At 37.3% G+C, this 18,053-nt stretch overlaps 1 protein-coding gene and 2 non-coding genes across 5 annotated transcripts; all 3 read left to right on the forward strand.

The window, feature by feature from the left end:
* Window positions 1–7,822: 7,822 nt before the first annotated feature.
* Window positions 7,823–15,698, forward strand: LOC132064444 (NADPH:adrenodoxin oxidoreductase, mitochondrial). 3 transcript variants are annotated; one of them, XM_059457423.1, is made up of 14 exons: window positions 7,823–8,000; window positions 8,083–8,187; window positions 9,136–9,249; window positions 9,359–9,412; window positions 9,615–9,731; window positions 10,677–10,786; window positions 10,919–10,992; window positions 11,155–11,216; window positions 12,023–12,221; window positions 13,561–13,624; window positions 14,385–14,452; window positions 14,729–14,871; window positions 15,003–15,280; window positions 15,449–15,698. In XM_059457423.1, the coding sequence occupies exons 1-13, from the start codon at window positions 7,896–7,898 to the stop codon at window positions 15,234–15,236; spliced, it is 1,449 nt and encodes a 482-aa protein (XP_059313406.1). In that variant the 5' UTR covers window positions 7,823–7,895; the 3' UTR covers window positions 15,237–15,280; window positions 15,449–15,698. The 3 variants fall into 3 exon arrangements, with proteins under 3 accessions (XP_059313406.1, XP_059313407.1, XP_059313405.1); XM_059457424.1 differs by having other exon boundaries at window positions 15,460–15,698; XM_059457422.1 differs by having other exon boundaries at window positions 15,003–15,698.
* An 833-nt stretch (window positions 15,699–16,531) lies between these two features.
* TRNAM-CAU (transfer RNA methionine (anticodon CAU)) lies at window positions 16,532–16,616 on the forward strand. Its single transcript is given in 2 exon segments — window positions 16,532–16,569; window positions 16,581–16,616. It is a non-coding gene; the product is annotated as a tRNA-Met (tRNA).
* Window positions 16,617–17,085: 469 nt separating this feature from the next.
* TRNAM-CAU (transfer RNA methionine (anticodon CAU)) lies at window positions 17,086–17,170 on the forward strand. The gene is given in 2 exon segments: window positions 17,086–17,123; window positions 17,135–17,170. It is a non-coding gene; the product is annotated as a tRNA-Met (tRNA).
* The last annotated feature ends 883 nt before the right edge of the window (window positions 17,171–18,053 follow it).

Genomic DNA, 18,053 nt, shown 5'->3' on the forward strand with positions numbered 1-18,053 from the left:
AGGACATGGCTATGAGTGGACCAATGATCTACCATGACACCGGTTGTAAGATAAGAGGGGCGAAGACAAAGCGAAACATAAGAACTAGTGAAGCCACGCTAAAGTATTACTTGGGCTAATTTGAGCACCTTCGTATATTCGTGTAAAGATTGCAACATAATGTGTGACCGGAAAGTTGAGAGCAAGATCTGAGCAAAAGGGACGGTAGAAGAGTTTGAATTGAAGATAAAGAAATGACACGAGATGATGTGCCTAGAATGTTACGAGTTGAGTAAAGGGGGATTATAAGACGATTCAGGCAAAGTGTTACGAGATTCGACAAGAAGGAAAAGCTTAGCCCGAGATATATCGGACCTTATTACATTGTTCGTAAGGCAAGGAGATTGTGTGCTAAGGACGTAGCTTCTGTTAAGGTATTGTGGCGGAGCGATAACGGGGAAAAGATGATTTGAGGAGTTGAAGAGAAGGTGAAGAAGAATTATGATGGGTAGACGAAACTGCATACCATGGCAATAAAGGAAACCCCCCGAGATCCTTATAAGACCTTATGAGACTAGTTGAACATTCGAGGACGAATGTTCTAAAGGGGGGAAGGATGTTATATCCCGTATCTTGAACATTGGGATATTCCGAGCTAACCATGATAAGTTAAGGACAAGACTATTCCGGGAGGCGAAGTAGAGACTTTTAACTACGATTTTGTTTTAAGACATGAGTTGCTTATGATTTTGTTGGCATGGAATATTAAGGGAAAATTTGGGGTTAAAAGTGAATATTGAAAAGTTAAAATTCATGAAATAAAAAGGGCCATGTGGCCGGCCACATGGGTGTGGGCCATGGGCCACATGGATGTTTTATATAAGTAACTAGAAGATGACTAATTAATGATCTTCATCATTTTTCATCCCTTACAAATTTCAAGAAGCTTGGAGAGAAAAAAAACATGGAGGGCATTCGGCCAAGAGGTTGGCCGAACATGGCCTATGGAATTTGATCAAGAGAAATTATTTTCTTCTAGCTTTTCTACCAATTGGAAGGCCCCTCTACAACGTGGAGTAGTTGTTGGAGCAAGTAAATCATTCGTTGCGCCATGAACAATTCTAGCCGTGGGAGAAGTTGAGTGGAAGAGGTAAGATTTAATCCTTATTTTCATATGTTATGCATGGTTTGTGTATGTTGTGGAGTGTGGAAATGAATGAAACTCATGAAATTATGTGTGTGGGAGTTGAGCCGTGGGTGTGGGTTGGCCGTGTATGTGTTGTTGTTGTTTTCTGGAACTTGGAAGATTTCGGGTTGCATTGTGTAGTGGATGGGCTGATTTGAATATTTTGTGGATTGTCCGAAGTGTTCTTGAATCTTGTTTGAATGGTTTGGATTAGTACTTGAACGTGTGAATATTGATGTTGGTTTGATCGTATGCGGTTGATTTGAATGAAAATGGAATACCGTCGAATTATGTAGAAAAGAATTACCAATGTTAGAATGCGTTTGAAATTACTTGTTGATGTTGCTAGTATACTTGTTGGTATTGTTGTTGAAGATTTGGCCGAGTTGGATTCTCGGGGTTGTTGAATTTACAGGGGAAATGCTGCCCAAATTTCTATAGATAAAGTCTTTGGTTTGGAATTGAATTCTTAAATGCTTATGGCTAATGTTTGGTACTTAATGACATTATTGTAGATCTCGAGAAGCCGAGACTTAAGTTTGGATTAGCTTATGAAGCGAACGAGGTATGTAAAGCTTGTCCTTCTTTTCTTTTGGCATGTCCTAGACATAAGTAAGTTATGATATGTTATGAGCCTTGGGAGTAACTCTATTCTTAAAGTCCGAGCATGCTTACGATTCTTATTTGCTTCTTGATGTTGATATTCTTCATATGGTCGGACTATGGTCCTTAAGTCTTATGTATGATTGAATTTCAAATGTTGCAAAAAGAATTTCTGTTTTTAAAAAATCCTATGTCTAAAAATGTCCGTAACTTTCATAGACAGAACCGGATTGCTTTGATATGCTCGCAAATGATTCTATAACATATAATGCCCGTAACTTTCATAGGCGGGCTCGGATTGGTTTGATATACGGCTATGATCCCTACGGGTCTTTGATATGCTCATGATGTTTGATATGTTTCCGAGTGGTGTCCGAAAGATATTTGATATGATGATATGTCTCCTTATCTGCTGAGTCCGTAATGATGATTTATGTGTATGTGGTTACTTACTACTCCGTTCGTGCGTGGTCGTTACATCTTTCACTGAGTCCCGAGCCAGGACATGCTTTCGTGCACAGCTCTACTATATTATTCACCGAGTCCCTCACTAGAGGGCCGAGACACGCTATATGTATGATATGATGATGGCGCCGGGGACAGGATCCCCTTATATATGTACATGATGGGAGACGAGATCCCTTTACCGAGTCCCTCACTGTAGGGCCGGGACACGCTATCCACCGAGTATATATATAGGGCCGGACATATATATATATATATAGTCCCTCATTAGCAGGACGGGACACGCTATATGTATATATGTATATGTATGATGGTAATATAATCTTACTTATCGAGTCCCTCATTAGAGGGCCGGGACACGCTATATATATACACATGTGCAGAATGATTGTCTGATTGTGTCACTAAGCCCCATGACAGGTTGGATATGATATTGCTATGCATGGTTTGTGTTTAAGAGTAAGGTGTCGGATACGATTGTTGTCTTCGCATCCGTACTTTTATCTCTGGCTTATGTATATATGTATTTCATGCTTTACATGCTCGCACATATTCCGTACCGACCTCCTTTCTTCGTGGGCCGTGTTTCATGCCACGCAGTACCTGCAGATGAGTAGATGACGTTAGGAAGATATTCCCGCCGGATTGGCGAGCTCCATATTTATGTTGTGGCATCATGTTCTATGTTAGAGACTTTGCAGACAGAGTCACGTATAGTATATGTCGGTTTTGTAAGCGGCTCTGTAAGCCGATGTATTATTATGCATTGTGTTACAAGTTTCATATGTGTACAGATTGTTTTTGATTTGGAAAAGACGAGGATCATGTTTTGTTTGAAAAATGTTCATTATGCATTCATGTCATGATCTAAGGGCCCAGCAGGATTATGAGTATAACGAGAGTCAGCGGGTTCGCTCGGCCCTACTTAAGGGTCGGGTGCCCATCATGCCCTATTAGAAATTAGGGTGTGACAGTCATAACATTATTCAAATGTTTGATAAAAAAATAATCTATCAACTGTGAATGGAAAATTAACAACATGCATTGTAAAACAACAAGTGAATAGTACTAAAGCAAATAAATTGAAATCGAAAATATAACTTAAATTCAAAATCCAAAAAAAGAAAAAGTTTCACATGATGCTTTTATGTCAAATTCCAACATAACATAAAATAAGTGCCTACATAACTTAAATAAATATAACTCAAAAGAAAGTGAAAACATAAGTCTATAACCTCGTTTAACAACGGATTCTACTTTAATAACATCACTCGTTATATAACTTGCGGATTCTACTTTAATAACATCACTCGTTATATATCAAGTTAGTCAGTGACTCATTCTTTCTAATATCAGGAAGTGTACTTTCAAAAACAAGAATAATAACGTAGTTACACTAAATGAAGAAAATAAGAAAAAAAATTAAACAAAATACAAGCAATTACATGGAATCACAAGAAGTAAGATTGGAAATGAGAAGGAAAAAAATGAGGGATAAATATAAAAATATTTTTAAAAAATCAAAATAATTTAAAATGTAAAAATAAAAAAGAAATTAAAATAATAGAGAAATAAAAAATAAATTAAAAAGAAAAAGAAAAGAAATTAAAAAGTAACCCTGTAATTACAAGGTGTAATTTCACCCAATTCTCAACCCCTTGAGAATTGAAGAGTGTAATTACTCATGCGTGATTTGCACGATTACCTTCAAAGGCACTAGTCTTTAAATTTTGCCCCTCAAATTGGTAGTTTTTAATTTTTTCCCTTCGCTAAATTTTCTTGATTTCGGGTTCGAACACCCGTTCAATCAAAAATTAAAAAAAAATCGCAAGGTAGAGTTTGGATTCGCAGGATAAAATTTCAAACTCCACCTCAGGCAGAGTTTCAAACTCCACCTTAAGGCCGAATTTTGCCTTCGGGCATAAGGCAAAACACTGCCTTAAGGCATTGTTTTTTTTTTTTTTATATTGAGCTGGAATTCGAACCCAACACCTCAGAATTGTCACGACCCAACTCCGTAGGCCGTGACTGGTGCCCGATCTGGGCACCCAAACATATCTATCAAACACTATCTCTAAGCATAACGAACGCGATCAAATATATATGTGCCGATAAGGCTATATTTCAAATTTAGATAATTTCCGTAGAAAAATTTCGACAGTTTCCTTTGTTTTCGGGCTAACCAAAATAACCCGCACACACAAAACAACGCACAGGCCATCAAAAATATCATATACATAAGCGGACCGCCGCCGCCTACAAAATATCATATATATTTGGAAACCGGAATCGTCCAATACAACGTATACAAACATAGTCATACCTGACGTAGGCACAACCCACAAAATATGTCCAATGTAATCATTGTTGATACAAACATGCAAATATCATACATGACAAAAAAATATACGTATAAGCATGGAGCAATCCAAGACCCGCAGAAAGTGTGCCACAATGAGGGTCACAAAATACGTCAAGTTGGTCGGACGAAGGAAGTACCGAGTATGTAAAGCCCGTAAACCCAAACCATAAACAAACTAAAAATAAGGAGAGAAAACATCGGATTAGTATAACAAAATAACCGAAACCATATGTACATAATGCAAATCAAAATATCGAACGTGGTCACCACTCCGATGCCATGACAAAAATATATACCAAAATATGCCCAAACATCTCCGAACATATCGCATCATATCATCATACAAATCATATCATAAGCCATATGATAGTGGTAAAATATGGCGAGGTCGAAACCGTAAATCATAAGGCGCACGATCACAAAACTGCCCGGAACCGGTGAACGGAAAGTCATATAAGGGCATACGAAGTCGTGAGCAAACGATGCGCTTTTGTAAGTCATTGTAAAAGCCTTTCAAAACTTGTCGCCTTATTAGTCAAACATAGTCAAATAATTACTTAGCACGAAAGTTTATTTCACAAAGTATTTCCAAAGTGACGGTGGTTCCAAAACGTATAGCATAGTGTTTCAAAGGTTTAAACAAAACTAAAAAATAAGAGAGAAAACATCGGATTAGTATAACAAAATACATGATGCGAAACCATATGTACATAATGCAAATCAAAATCATGCGTAACGCTCAGAACGTGGTCACAACATGTGCCACAACATAAATACTAAGGTTTCATATGCCCAAACATCTCCGAACATATCGCATCATATCATCATACAAATCATATCATAAGCCATATCACAAAGATAAAACGGTGAATCGGCCCTATGGCGATAAATAAGATACTACCGAATTTAACATAAGGCGCACGATCACAAAACCGGCCCGGAACCGGTGAACGGAGTCATATAAGGGCACGACAGTCGTGAGCAAACGATGCGCTTTGTAAGTCAAAATAAGCCTTTCAAAACTTGATTACTTCATACTTTATTAGTCAAACATAGTCAAATAATTACTTAGCACGAAAGTTTATTTCACAAAGTATTTCCAAAGTGGTACGTGTGGTTCCAAAACGTAGCATAGTGTTTCATAAGGTTTCAAACGTTATTTCATAAGGGGCAAATTCAAAATCAAAGATTCTTTATCAAAACTTATTCAAAAAGAGGTTCTAGTAAGACAACTAAGGCATATCGGGGTTAGCGGGCCCACTCCTCGGGTCGAGTCGAGGTGGTAATCATAATTTATAGACGTTTAGGGTCTATGAGATCATACATAAGGATTTTCAAATAAATCGATCACCTTTACATAAGATTCGGACATTTAGTTGCTTTCTAACCAAAATAGGATCATTAGGCTTCAATAGGATGAATGAATAGTAGCCTACTTATAGATCGGATTTCGAGGAACTTGCTTCCGGGTTCCGATATCAACCTAACATACTAAGACATGCCAAAGAAGGAGTGGGGAGCTTTACATACCTTATCAACGTCGTATGCTCACCCAAAACTTAGATCCCGTTTCAAGTAATCCGTAAATGGTCAAAGTTACCAATTAGGAATCTTAAGGCTTAAGAGTTCACTTAACTTTGTTTTTGTCTACCGAAAACTTCCCCTATATATATAACATCCCCGAGGCTTAAATCGGCTCAATACACATCAACAACAACAACCCACAATACCATAGGCATCATAAGTCACAACAAAAATGAAGCTAACATCCATTTTCTTTATTCTACATAAAGCGACAACTTTCATCCGAACTTCACAATATCAAACTAATATCGACATTATCATATTCATTAACTAATTTAATATTATTCAAACATATTCCAATAACGTACCAAACGATATTCACAAATTCAAGCTTTCCGCCAATTTCCATATTCTATCCGACTCTTCCATAAACACAACAAAGCTTCCAATTCGCATTGTTTTCCTCTTATACTTATTAACAACAATCATAATTCACATTTGGAACCTCATTTCTATACTTATATAAAAATCACATGAAAATTCCATAATTCTTCACACCAACATATAACCAACTTAAATGCCAACTTAACTCGTTAAACATTCATTTGAGTTATAAATGTCACAACGACGCAATCCACAAGCTAAATAAAACATAAATCATCTCCTTTACCATAACCATGGCTCACGGCCACTTCCACACACACACACACACACACACGGTTGCACACACACACTCCAAAACGACGGAATTCTCGTCTATTCTCAATCCTTATAATGTTCATACAAATTCCATAACACAAAAATGGCAAAATTCTTACCTTTTCTTGAAATTCCAATTTGCCGCAAACGTCGCTCTTACGCCAAACCAATTATATCACGTCGGAGGGCGTCTTGAACTTACTACGAATACAAGAAAGACAAGATTTTAGGATTGGAAACAAGGCAAGAAATTTTTTTTTTTTTTTTTTTTCTATGGTTCGGCCGAAAGGGGCTGGTCTTCAATTTTTTTTGATTTTGATTTTTCTTGAACATTCTATAGAAGGCATGGATATATATTCATCTCATTTAAGGTCATGTGATAATCACATGACCAATTAAAATGAGGCTTGGGCCTAGCCTTATGGCCGGCCACCCCCTTGAACTGGGCCTCAATTTGTTCAATTTTTTCTTGGCCCAATTCATTAAACGCTCGTTTTGTAATTTCCGAAACTAATTTCCAAAATTCCAAATTTGCCCTTACTTCTCCGACATCTTGCACCAATAATTTTCCATAAAACAACATAACATATTAACTAAAAATCACATTGTTGCCTTGTAACATACAAGTCTTAATCATTTTCATAATTTCCAGTTATGCAAAAACACGGGACATAACAAGAATATTAGGCGAAAGATAAAAATTAAAGACCACCAATTTGAGGGATAAAAATTAAGGACCAGTGGCTTTGAAGGACAAGCCGCACAAAAAAATGATTACTCCCTTCCAATTGCACCAATTACATGCTGATCACGTAATTACTTAACCTGACAATTATACCAAACTATCTAATTACACCCTACTTAACACTCTATTCCAATAACATGGGTGGCTTTACAAACAGGTCCGCAATAAGCCGATTTGAGTCTCGATGCTCTTTTCAGATCATGGCTATATCTTAAATATATTGCAAATGGTTACATGTTTAAAACAACAACCCGTTGGAAGTAGCTAATGGCATAATAACTCGTTAGCAGAGGAAACGGGACCAACTTTCTCGATTGACAAATTTTGGGGAAATGGCTGTTTCAAGAGCACTCAAAAGCTTTTCCACTGTTTCTTCAGATCCATTACGCGTTTGCATCGTGGGGAGCGGACCTGCCGGGTTCTACACTGCCGATAAGGTACTGCTTTGAACTTTCTACAGTTTCTCATTTTTCCGATTGAAGTTGGGAAAACTTTGTTTTTGAATACTACAATTGACAGATTTTGAAAGCTCATGAGGGAGCTGAAGTTGATATAGTTGATCGGTTACCGACGCCATTTGGATTAGTCAGGTCTGGTGTGGCTCCTGATCATCCTGAAACAAAGGTCTTTTACTTTTATTGTATTTCTTTTTTCGTAATAGTGGTGGCAATAGGGCAAGGCGGTTGGAGGGAAATACAGGACGAACCCTAAGAGGAGTGGGCAAGGCAGAAGTATCTTTTAAAAGTTAATTAGCTGGGCAAAAATTAACATGTAGCTATAGAAGTGTGTTTTCTTATGCTGAGGGTCTACAGGAAACAGCCTCTCTACCTTTCCAAGGTAGAGGTAAGGCCTGCGTACATTCTACCCTCCCCAGACCCCACTTTGTGGGATTTCACTGGGTATTTTGTTGTTGTTGCTATAGAAGTGTGCAAATATGGAAACAGAAGCAGGAAAAAATGAATAATCTCCTCTGATAAACCTTTTCACTTTTTGAGACTTTTTTCAGCTCACCTTGAAATTTTTGAACTTTCTTTTTCAATGCATAAGTTTGCATCTTTATATTATTTGTGTAGTTCTAATAGTACCTCCTCTATTTTATTTTATATGACATATTACTATTTGGAGAAGGGAACAAATTTTATGTGACCATCTTAAATACTTTAAGCTATGGTTGTTTATAGTACTTTTTATATAATCCAATCCAGGTTTGTAAATTTGTCTCCAAAAGATTGAGAATCCCATATCTGAATTCACATTAAAATTTAGACTTTGACCCTCATATTGTATACTTCGTCATCCTTTTCTGGAGATAAGAAGTAGTATATTTCTTACTTATAAATAACAAATTACCCATCTTGTATTTCTCTATAGAGTTAACCAAAGTATTTTTAAGTGATGAAGAGTATGCTTCAATTTGAGACAGAAAGCAATTATCAAGTAATAACCCAGCAAACAATATCTTGCTGCACGAACAGGAGCGTTTTAAAATACCGTTTTGGAATTTTTTTTAATTTTACAACTTCCTGATAGCTGCTCTTATTAATGCTTAGTTTACCAGAATACTTGCAACAGATTGTGACGAACCAATTTTCTCGGGTTGCTCAAAATGGACGTTGCTCGTTCATTGGGAATGTGTCGCTTGGAGGCTCCATATCTTTGGCTGAGCTGCGTGAATTATATGATGCGGTAAGACTCTATACGGTGATGAGGATGCATTTGATTCTCTGACATTTTTTACTTGTCTGGTGCAGTATGTAGTATTCACCAGATTCGAAGTTAATATATCATTTTGCAGGTGGTGCTTTCTTATGGTGCTGAAAGTGATCAAGCTTTAAGAATACCTGGAGAAGTATGTATATTCAAGGGGTGGCTTTGTTGAGTTTCCTTGCTTTATAACTAGTGTCTAAGGAAATAAGTATTAGTGATGGTGTCATAACAATCAAAAAATATTACTGATGGTGTCATTTGATCAATCTTCTACCACTAAATTCCTGTTATTTCTTAAAGAGACATAGTTTCTGTTTATCCATCTATCGCTGCATGTCTTGTAGGAGTTGGCTGGGATATACGCTGCCAGAGAATTTGTTTGGTGGTATAATGGCCACCCAGACTGCAGAAATCTGGCACCAGATTTGAAGAGCTCCGATACTGCTGTTATTATTGGTCAGGTATGTCTATATAATGCCCATAATACTATTACATGTGTAGCCAGTGGTCCAACTGTGGTAAAATTGTACTTCTAAGGAACATTACCGATGTTCATGGTTAGATCTTGTTGCTATAGATTGTCTCATTGGATAAGTTGCTTGTTTATCTTTTACTAGTATTATTTATTGAACTTTCAATGACACGTGTATTCCACTTCAAAAAAAATATAAAAATAAGCCAATATTTGCTTAAATTTAAACCACAAATTGCGTGCACCCAAAGGTGTGGCCTAGTGGTGAATGAAGCGGGAGGAAAATCACGAAGTCTCATGTTCAAGTCCAAATGGAGGCAAAAAACAATAGGTAGGTTTTTTCTTCCATCTACCTAAGCATTGATGGACAAAGTTATCCGATACCGTCATTAAAAATTCTGGAAAACTCGGACACTACTGTTACTAAAAAAGAAATATTTGCTTAAATATAAAATAGCATAGCGCGTCTTCTTTTGGGTTAATAATTATTTTTTTGTTAAAATTAAACTAAACCAATGGAACAAGTCCCTATACCTCTCTTTTGGGTTGATAATTAGCCTACCAAATGTTTTCCTCTTATCTCTTTCTGTCTTCATGGTGTTGTATAATTCAACGATAACCAGAGTTATTATGTGGACATCTTATCTCCTAATGTTTAGACTGGAATAAGGGTTAGCTTCTGGTGTTTAATTAATACTACCTAAAGTATGTTGCTCCACATTGGATGCTTCACTGCATTAATATGCCCATCAACTCATCACTTTATAGTCTGAGTTGTCTATTGGGAGATTGGCAAATGCATGACATGTTTGCATCATTTGAAGCAATGTCTTCTCTAGGAAACCACCCTAGAATTTATTTGGTTAGAGCTTTATAAAAGAATAGGCACAGTGAAATGTAGCTCCTTGCTAAGTGATTTTTCACTTTTGTTCAGGGAAATGTAGCTCTTGATGTGGCGCGTATCCTTTTACGACCAACTACTGAATTGGCAACAACTGATATCTCTGACCATGCTTTGGCAGCTTTAAGCGAGAGCTCCATTAGGTCTGCCTTCTGCCATCTGCCATCTGCTTTTGTCTTTTTCAATATAAGTGTCATCACATGTTGTAGTTAAATATGTACCATAGAAAAACATGTTGAATTTAAATGATGACGCTTATGCTTGAATATTGTCAGAAAAGTGTATTTGGTTGGAAGACGGGGAGCAGCACAAGCAGCCTTCACGACGAAAGAGCTGCGTGAACTTCTAGGTGAGTTCACAGAATTTTTTGTCTGTCTAAGATTGCTGGTTCCAGTTCCCCCCACGTTCATTCATCATGTTACTCGTTTAACTTTACTCTCGCAAGATAATTAGAGCCTAATATTATTTGCACCAGTAATTGGTTTGTTAAATGAAATTTATGTTGCTTCAGGTATCAAGGATCTGTCCATTAAAATTCGACAAGCAGATTTAAGTAAAACCCCAGCAGATGAGGTATGCCCGCTATCTGTATTACTAGTTCAGGTTCCTTAGGAAATGATGTATAAATGCAAAGCCCTTAAACTTTACTGTTTTGTAGCATACTAGCATTATATATTTCACTGCTTTTCTTTAGTGACAAACCCTTAGACCGTTTGAAATATAGAAACTTGCTCCTCCTTTTAGCTTCAACTACCATATAAAAAGAAGAAAAGCAAATGAGGATACAACCACATGATTGAGAGAAAAGGACCTAAATGGTCCATTAACTACATCGATAAGTTTAAATTTGATCTTTCTGTCTGTGACTTATCTTTCTAAACAGAGAAAGTAAAAGATAAGTAAATAAATTGCAAGAATGAGAGTAATGTGGGATGCTGGATCTTGTTGAGGAAAGGAAAACCTATCTGGTTAGAGACTTAGAGTCCCACATTTGTTGGTGGTGTGAGTTGTTGTCTTCTTATATAGTATTTGACAAGTCTCACTTCCTACAACAACCTCAAGTTAATATGCAACAATAACTGGGTTCATAGTCAAATATTTATAGATATTTAGTAATTCCTTTAATACATATATAAGGTCTAGACAAAAACTACTGGGTTCCCGTTAACCGACATATCGTACTGTGGATCTGCCCCTGTTTCTTGGATATGTTCGGAAGAAGAGTGTAATAGGCTGCTTGCTGTTGTATGCTGTTTATGTCCCTTTTCTTGTACCCTCTTGGTACAAGAATTTCACTTTGCTTTTATGGTCAGTAGTCTTATGCATAACTTTGGTATCTCCCAAGTTGAATATTCTGTTCTTTTGTTTTGTGTGCAAAGGAAGAATTAAAGAATAACCGGATTAAAAGGAGAATTCATGAACTGCTCTCCAAGGCAGCCACTCCGGCAGCTTCCGTATGCAGTCCAGGTCAAAAAGAACTGCACTTTGTTTTCTTCAGGAAACCAGACAGGTTTCTGGAATCAGATTGTAGAAGTGGTCATGTTGCTGGTTTGCGGATGGAGAGGACAATTCTTAAAGGTAACTGTATGCTGTTAAAGCATGTCAAGCGAGAACTGTATGCTTATAAAAAAATTCTTGCCTTTTTTTGTTTCTTTTTGGGGGTATATGTTCCTCAATAGATCTGCTCTTACCTTTTGTTCTATATAATCATTTTAGCATGGACTTGACATTGTCCGATGAGGACTTCTGATGTTGTTAAAATTTTATTGATATGATGGGGGAATCTTGTATACAAACGCATGTACAACAGTACAAAAGGATTGTTTGATGAGGATTTATGTTTTGTTAGTTGTGCATCTATGTGTTTGTGTAAGTCATGTATTTGAATGAGTGTATGCTTGTTTGTACATTTTATTTATTGATGTAGTGCTTTTTTTTCCTTTTCATTTTTAGGATCCTTTGTTTTCATGGATATTATTATTCACTTGAGATAGAATGTGATAAGTGTATTAGTAATACGTGGATAAGAGCATCTAATATGATTAAGATACTTTTGCGCGTTACTTTGTGGTAATGCACCATGTGGAGAATCTACAACATAATATGATCCTCCACGAAAGTCACCTGATCATTTGTACAAACTGGAACCTCATGAATGACTAAAAAGAAACTAGAAATAAAATGGCTATTCCTCAAATGTGCATAACAATTCTGTATGCTCTCTTTTTTCCTTCCTTCCACAGGATCCGCGTGAGTGCTAATGGGGCAACATCATAGTTCACTGATTTCTCTTCCTATTTCTAAGTTTTCAGTTGGAGAGTGCCTCCGTCACATATGACAATATATGTGAGATATAGGCCAAGGATATTAATGAAACATATTTCTATCCAATTTCAACATATGCTTATACAATGTAAATTCAGTTTTAAATGTAACTAACCATGAGAAAGGCATATGCAATAATTCATCCAAAGGCTTTTCATTATTACCATTTCTGTACAATAGCGGGTGATTGAGTGGTTGAGGCATAAGATAAGAGTAATTGAATGTAGATTCCAGGTCTGTTTCTTGTTACAACATTCAGTATTTGCCCATTACTCCACCTTTGGTGTGCAGGTTAACCCAATACGTGTTTGTGGGCAGTCGCATGCTGCCTGATGGATTAGTCAAGGTCTGTGCAAGTTGAGTACAGATACTACAATCTACAATACTTGTTTGAAAACCAAATTACCCGTTAACGTATGTGTGTCTTTGTGTGTGTGTTTCTGTAGTTCATGCATAAAACTGTTCAAAAAAATGTGAAAGACTTGACTTAGTATTTGCAATTATGTCGGAGTTATAATTAATAAGTGTGCATGTTGCAGATCTTGTTCACGAGAGATAACTACTTCTAACTCTGAACTTTTTCTTCCTCCAGAAGATGTTGACTCTGGGAAACAGATTGCAGTTGGTACTGGACTTTTTGAAGAAATGGGATGCGGGTACACTGCTTTAGTTTTCTTTGTTTCCCTGCATTTAAAATCTTTTCTTTCTTAAATGATCTACCAACTCATATAACATGTAAGAAACCGCTTTAGTTCTACATTTTATTTCATATTGCTGTGGTGTAGGAAAGCGCTTTTTAATTCCCTTTTTTATTTGCAGCTAAACCTATCTTTTGATTCATTCCCACCATGTTTAACAAAAAAATAAAAAAGAGGAAGAAGACTATAGTAGCTGAAGTGGTGAGATTTGAGGGATAAAGCAAAATCTGAGAAGATACAACTAGTGAGTAGAGTAGTTTGAAAGCCAGTAGTGGTTCTGTGACATACCAAAAGCGAAAAAAAAAAAAGCAGCCCGGTGCACAAAGCATCTGGCGTTAGCAGGCTCCACGGAAGGGCCGCACCCCAAGGGGCGTGATGTAGACAGCCTACCCTAATGCATTAGTGGCTGCTTCCACGGCTCGAAAAACCTTTAAGTTAGCAGAAAAACCCTTAAGTTAAAGAAAGTGAGATAAGCCCATTTTTGATAGATTTCTCAACTAAAATTAGGTGCATAATTGACTCAATGCTATGATGAGGCCTCCCCATGGACCAAGAGAGATGGTTTTTATTTGGTTTAATCTTTCCTTTGCTTCTAGCCTTCATAGCCATATATTGCTGGGCCAGTCACTGGTCACTGCATCAGTAAGCTCTTTTTTACTTTTCTGCATTCCGGAGCTCTGTACTGAATGTTGATATGTTTTACTGCACTCGTTTGTAGGCTGGTATTGAAGAGCGTTGGTTACAAGTCGATACCTGTTGATGGCTTGCCTTTTGATCACCGTAAAGGTATGTGATGAAAGCTAAATCATTGCCAATGTGTCGATTGCTCTTACAGCTCTTTGCTTGGATAGATCTCTCTATAATTTTAAGCTTCCAATTCTCATATGTATATTCTATTTTAGCGATTGCAAATACTTCCATTCACATTAGTGTTTTTGATTCCATTTTTTATCTCATCCCTTGGACAAGTGTTTTCATCATTCACATCAACTGCATGAAAGCTTTGGTTGCTGTGTGGTCCATCACTGTTGCTAATTAAATGATCTGGGGCTGCATTTCCAGGAATTGTTCCAAATATTCAAGGACGTGTGTTAAGCGAAGCTTCTGGAAATGCACAAGTTGAGAAAGGCTTATATGTATGTGGGTGGTTGAAGAGAGGACCAACTGGGATAATTGCTACAAATCTTTACTGTGCTGAAGAAACTGTAAGTGCATATCAATCACAAAACCTGTTGCTTTACTATTCCCATCATCATGACCAAGGAAATTTTCATTCAGAGCTAGTTGGATTAATTCTATAATATTATAGTTAGCTTTGCTAATTGAGACATAACAGGTTGCTAGCATATCAGAAGATGTAGTGAGAGGAGTGGTAACATCAAGATCTGGCTTATCAAAGCCCGGAAGACAGGGCCTTCTCGAATTGCTTGATAACAGGAACGTGAAAATTGTTCCTTTTGGTAGCTGGGAAAAGATCGACAATGAAGAGCAAAGGAGAGGGAGTCTGAAAAACAAACCCAGGGAAAAACTTACCAGTTGGCAGGATTTACTAGAAGTTGCTACCAAGTGATAAAAGTGTGTCCAGGATGGCAGATTTTGCTCACTTGTTGCATGGTAAATCCTGAACTCAATAACTCTTCAGATGTGCTGCATTTGGTTGGCCCTCGGCATATAGATGATTGACAGTGCATTCTAAGAAAACATGAGAAATTATCAGTTACCTGCTCAATTGCTCTGTTTTGAGCTCTTTGGTCCTGGAACCTTCTACTGACATGGTCACAGATTCTAACCAGGTTGAGGCAGATGAGAAGCGTTGTGCTTTTGTGACTTATTCATCATTTGAAATGGAGCACTGTAGTTGTATTTTAGAAGAAGCTCAGCATATTCAATTTTCATTTGTTAAAGCCTGTTTTCACTCAAATGTAATTGATTTCAGGTAAGGGTATTGCAAGGAAAGAATGATCCAAACACACTTGTTTTTGCATTATTTATCTTTGGTTATATAATCATCTTTTGAGCTTATAGTTCAAAATGCGTCCTCTGAAGTGTGCACAAATTCATTTATTTATACAAGAGTTTCGTATGTCTAAAGGGTGAAGAAAAATCAAAGAGATGAGAACCTTGAGAGTCAGGATTTGCACTTTCAAAATATGGGTTAGCTTAGAACCATATTTTAGATCTATTCTTGTGTCGAAACTTGAGAATTAGTAACTTCTGTAAACTTGTTTGAGAAACTAGCTTCTCCAAACTCTAAGCCTACGAAATAGATCCATGGAGTAGAAAAGGAAAAAAGTATCCACACGATATGTTGATATGCTTAGTGGTATATATTTTCAGAGGATAAATACTCACACTAATCCAAAGGCATGCTTTACGTGGCATTTACTATAAAAGTTACTTGTTTATCAAATGTCAACCCATTCAAGTGCATTTGCTTTTTAAGAGTTTTTTCACTCGTTACCCGTAATTCTAGAACCCATAATTCAATGGTGTCTTCACTTAAAATGAGTAAGATGAGGTTCATGGTTAATACTTTTTCGGACATTCTTTATTTTATATACGTTCAAACCTTTCTCACTCATCAATTTCAATTTGGTAAGTTGAAAACGAAAAAGATTCAATATGGGAACTACAAGTTGTTCATCTTGAGCGCATTGGTGATCTCAGCATTCACTTATGTATGGAATCTAGTTTCCCGCAGTTCATTTTCTTCCGTTTCCTGAGAGAGAATGAACAATAGCATCATATATTTTAGATTAGCAAGTATACACTTACACTATACAATAAGTAAAGTGGCTTGTTCAACTAAACCAATTTTAGTGTCTAATTGAGACTTGAAAGTACAAGACAAAAAGAGTATCACATGGGGTGGTGGCGCAGTTGGCTAGCGCGTAGGTCTCATAGCTTCTGAGTGATCCTGAGGTCGAGAGTTCGAGCCTCTCTCACCCCATAAACCCTTTTTCTTTTTTAATTTCTGGCAAATTCCTATTGCATCAGTGCCATCCGGAAACATAAATGACTACTTGTAAACAGCTTTCCTTGGTTCAGAAATGTTAAGGTTTAGACTACAAAAAGTCCTTTCGCCCGTCATTATAATTTATGAGTATGTCTTCATCATGCCATGGAAACACCAACTTGTCGCATGCCATGTGGATTTTACAGGTCTAGAAAATGAGCAGATAAAGAGGTTTAAATGTCTTTGGCGTTGACAACTGTCTTTTGCTACTTTTCCTACTGTTTGCGGAGTGATGCTCAATGTGTTATAGTTCTCTCTCTTGCTACTTTTTGTTGTTCCTTCAGAAGATTCCTGGAATGACCACTTATTGTGGATTTGCGGTGCCGCTCAATAATTATATTCCTTGCCGAGTTAGTGGCTTCCTGGTAGTATTATAATAGTACAAAATCACAAAATGCACAGTGGGGTGGTGGCGCAGTTGGCTAGCGCGTAGGTCTCATAGCTTCTGAGTAATCCTGAGGTCGAGAGTTCGAGCCTCTCTCACCCCATAAACCCTTTTTTCTTGAACTCAATTTGGCAAATTCATAGTCATTTGTTTTTTGTTCCTCCAGGATCTGCCTGTGTACAGCAAACATATCATACCAAAATTCAATTTAAGCAGCTGATTCGACTTCTAATTAGCTCTTTATGCCTCAAAATGATTCCCACTCAGGTAGCCCGATACTGGTTTGACGTCCGCCGAACTTCCTTTTTCCCAGTGGATATACCAACACCCATGTCAGTCATTCCACTCAAACAACTTTGTCATGTGGTTGTTCAATTTCGAGCTGAGCAAAATACTATAGAGTTTCATAATATATCCCTGGGTGTTTGCCTGCTGCCAATGAGAGCCAATTTTCCTGAAACTTGTATGTCTTGGATCATTTGCATACAGACAGGGAACGAAAAATTGCATTTAAGTCTTAGCCTAATCTTGTTCGTCAAGACGGGTAGGACTTTTGACTTCCAAGTCACAAATATATTCCTTAAACGGTAGAGGAGTTGCTAAAAATGCAGTCCCTTTGGTGGAAATGGTTCATGATTGGTTATGAGTTATTCTTAAGGGTCCCATACATCGGTAGAGGAGTTGCTAAAAATGCAGTCCCCTGGGTGGAAATGGTTCATGATTGGTTATGAGTTATTCTTAAGGGTCCCATACATCATGATCGGAAATGGAGTGCCATAATCCCCGCAGGCCTTCCCTTCTAGTGCTCCACTATGTTTGGCTGGACTTTTCCCCATGAGGGCTATTTGGAAATCGTGGCATAATTGGGAGCACAGACAATGTGTATTAAGTGGATGCATCATGTAAGGATAATTCTATTTTATTTTATTTTTTATACTGACATAAAAAAATACATAAGAAATGTGCAGTTCCCCTTAAGAGTCCTT

This window comes from Lycium ferocissimum, chromosome 7 (assembly GCF_029784015.1).
Source record: "Lycium ferocissimum isolate CSIRO_LF1 chromosome 7, AGI_CSIRO_Lferr_CH_V1, whole genome shotgun sequence".
Lineage (NCBI taxonomy): Eukaryota > Viridiplantae > Streptophyta > Magnoliopsida > Solanales > Solanaceae > Lycium > Lycium ferocissimum.

Coding starts and splice junctions, on each gene's coding strand:
- LOC132064444 (XM_059457422.1), top strand. CDS start 7,896: ATGGCTGTTTCAAGAGCACTCAAAAGCTTTTCCACTGTTTCTTCAGAT. Junction 8,001..8,082: donor GGTTCTACACTGCCGATAAG/GTACTGCTTTGA, acceptor TACAATTGACAG/ATTTTGAAAGCTCATGAGGG. Junction 10,787..10,918: donor TTAAGCGAGAGCTCCATTAG/GTCTGCCTTCTG, acceptor GAATATTGTCAG/AAAAGTGTATTTGGTTGGAA.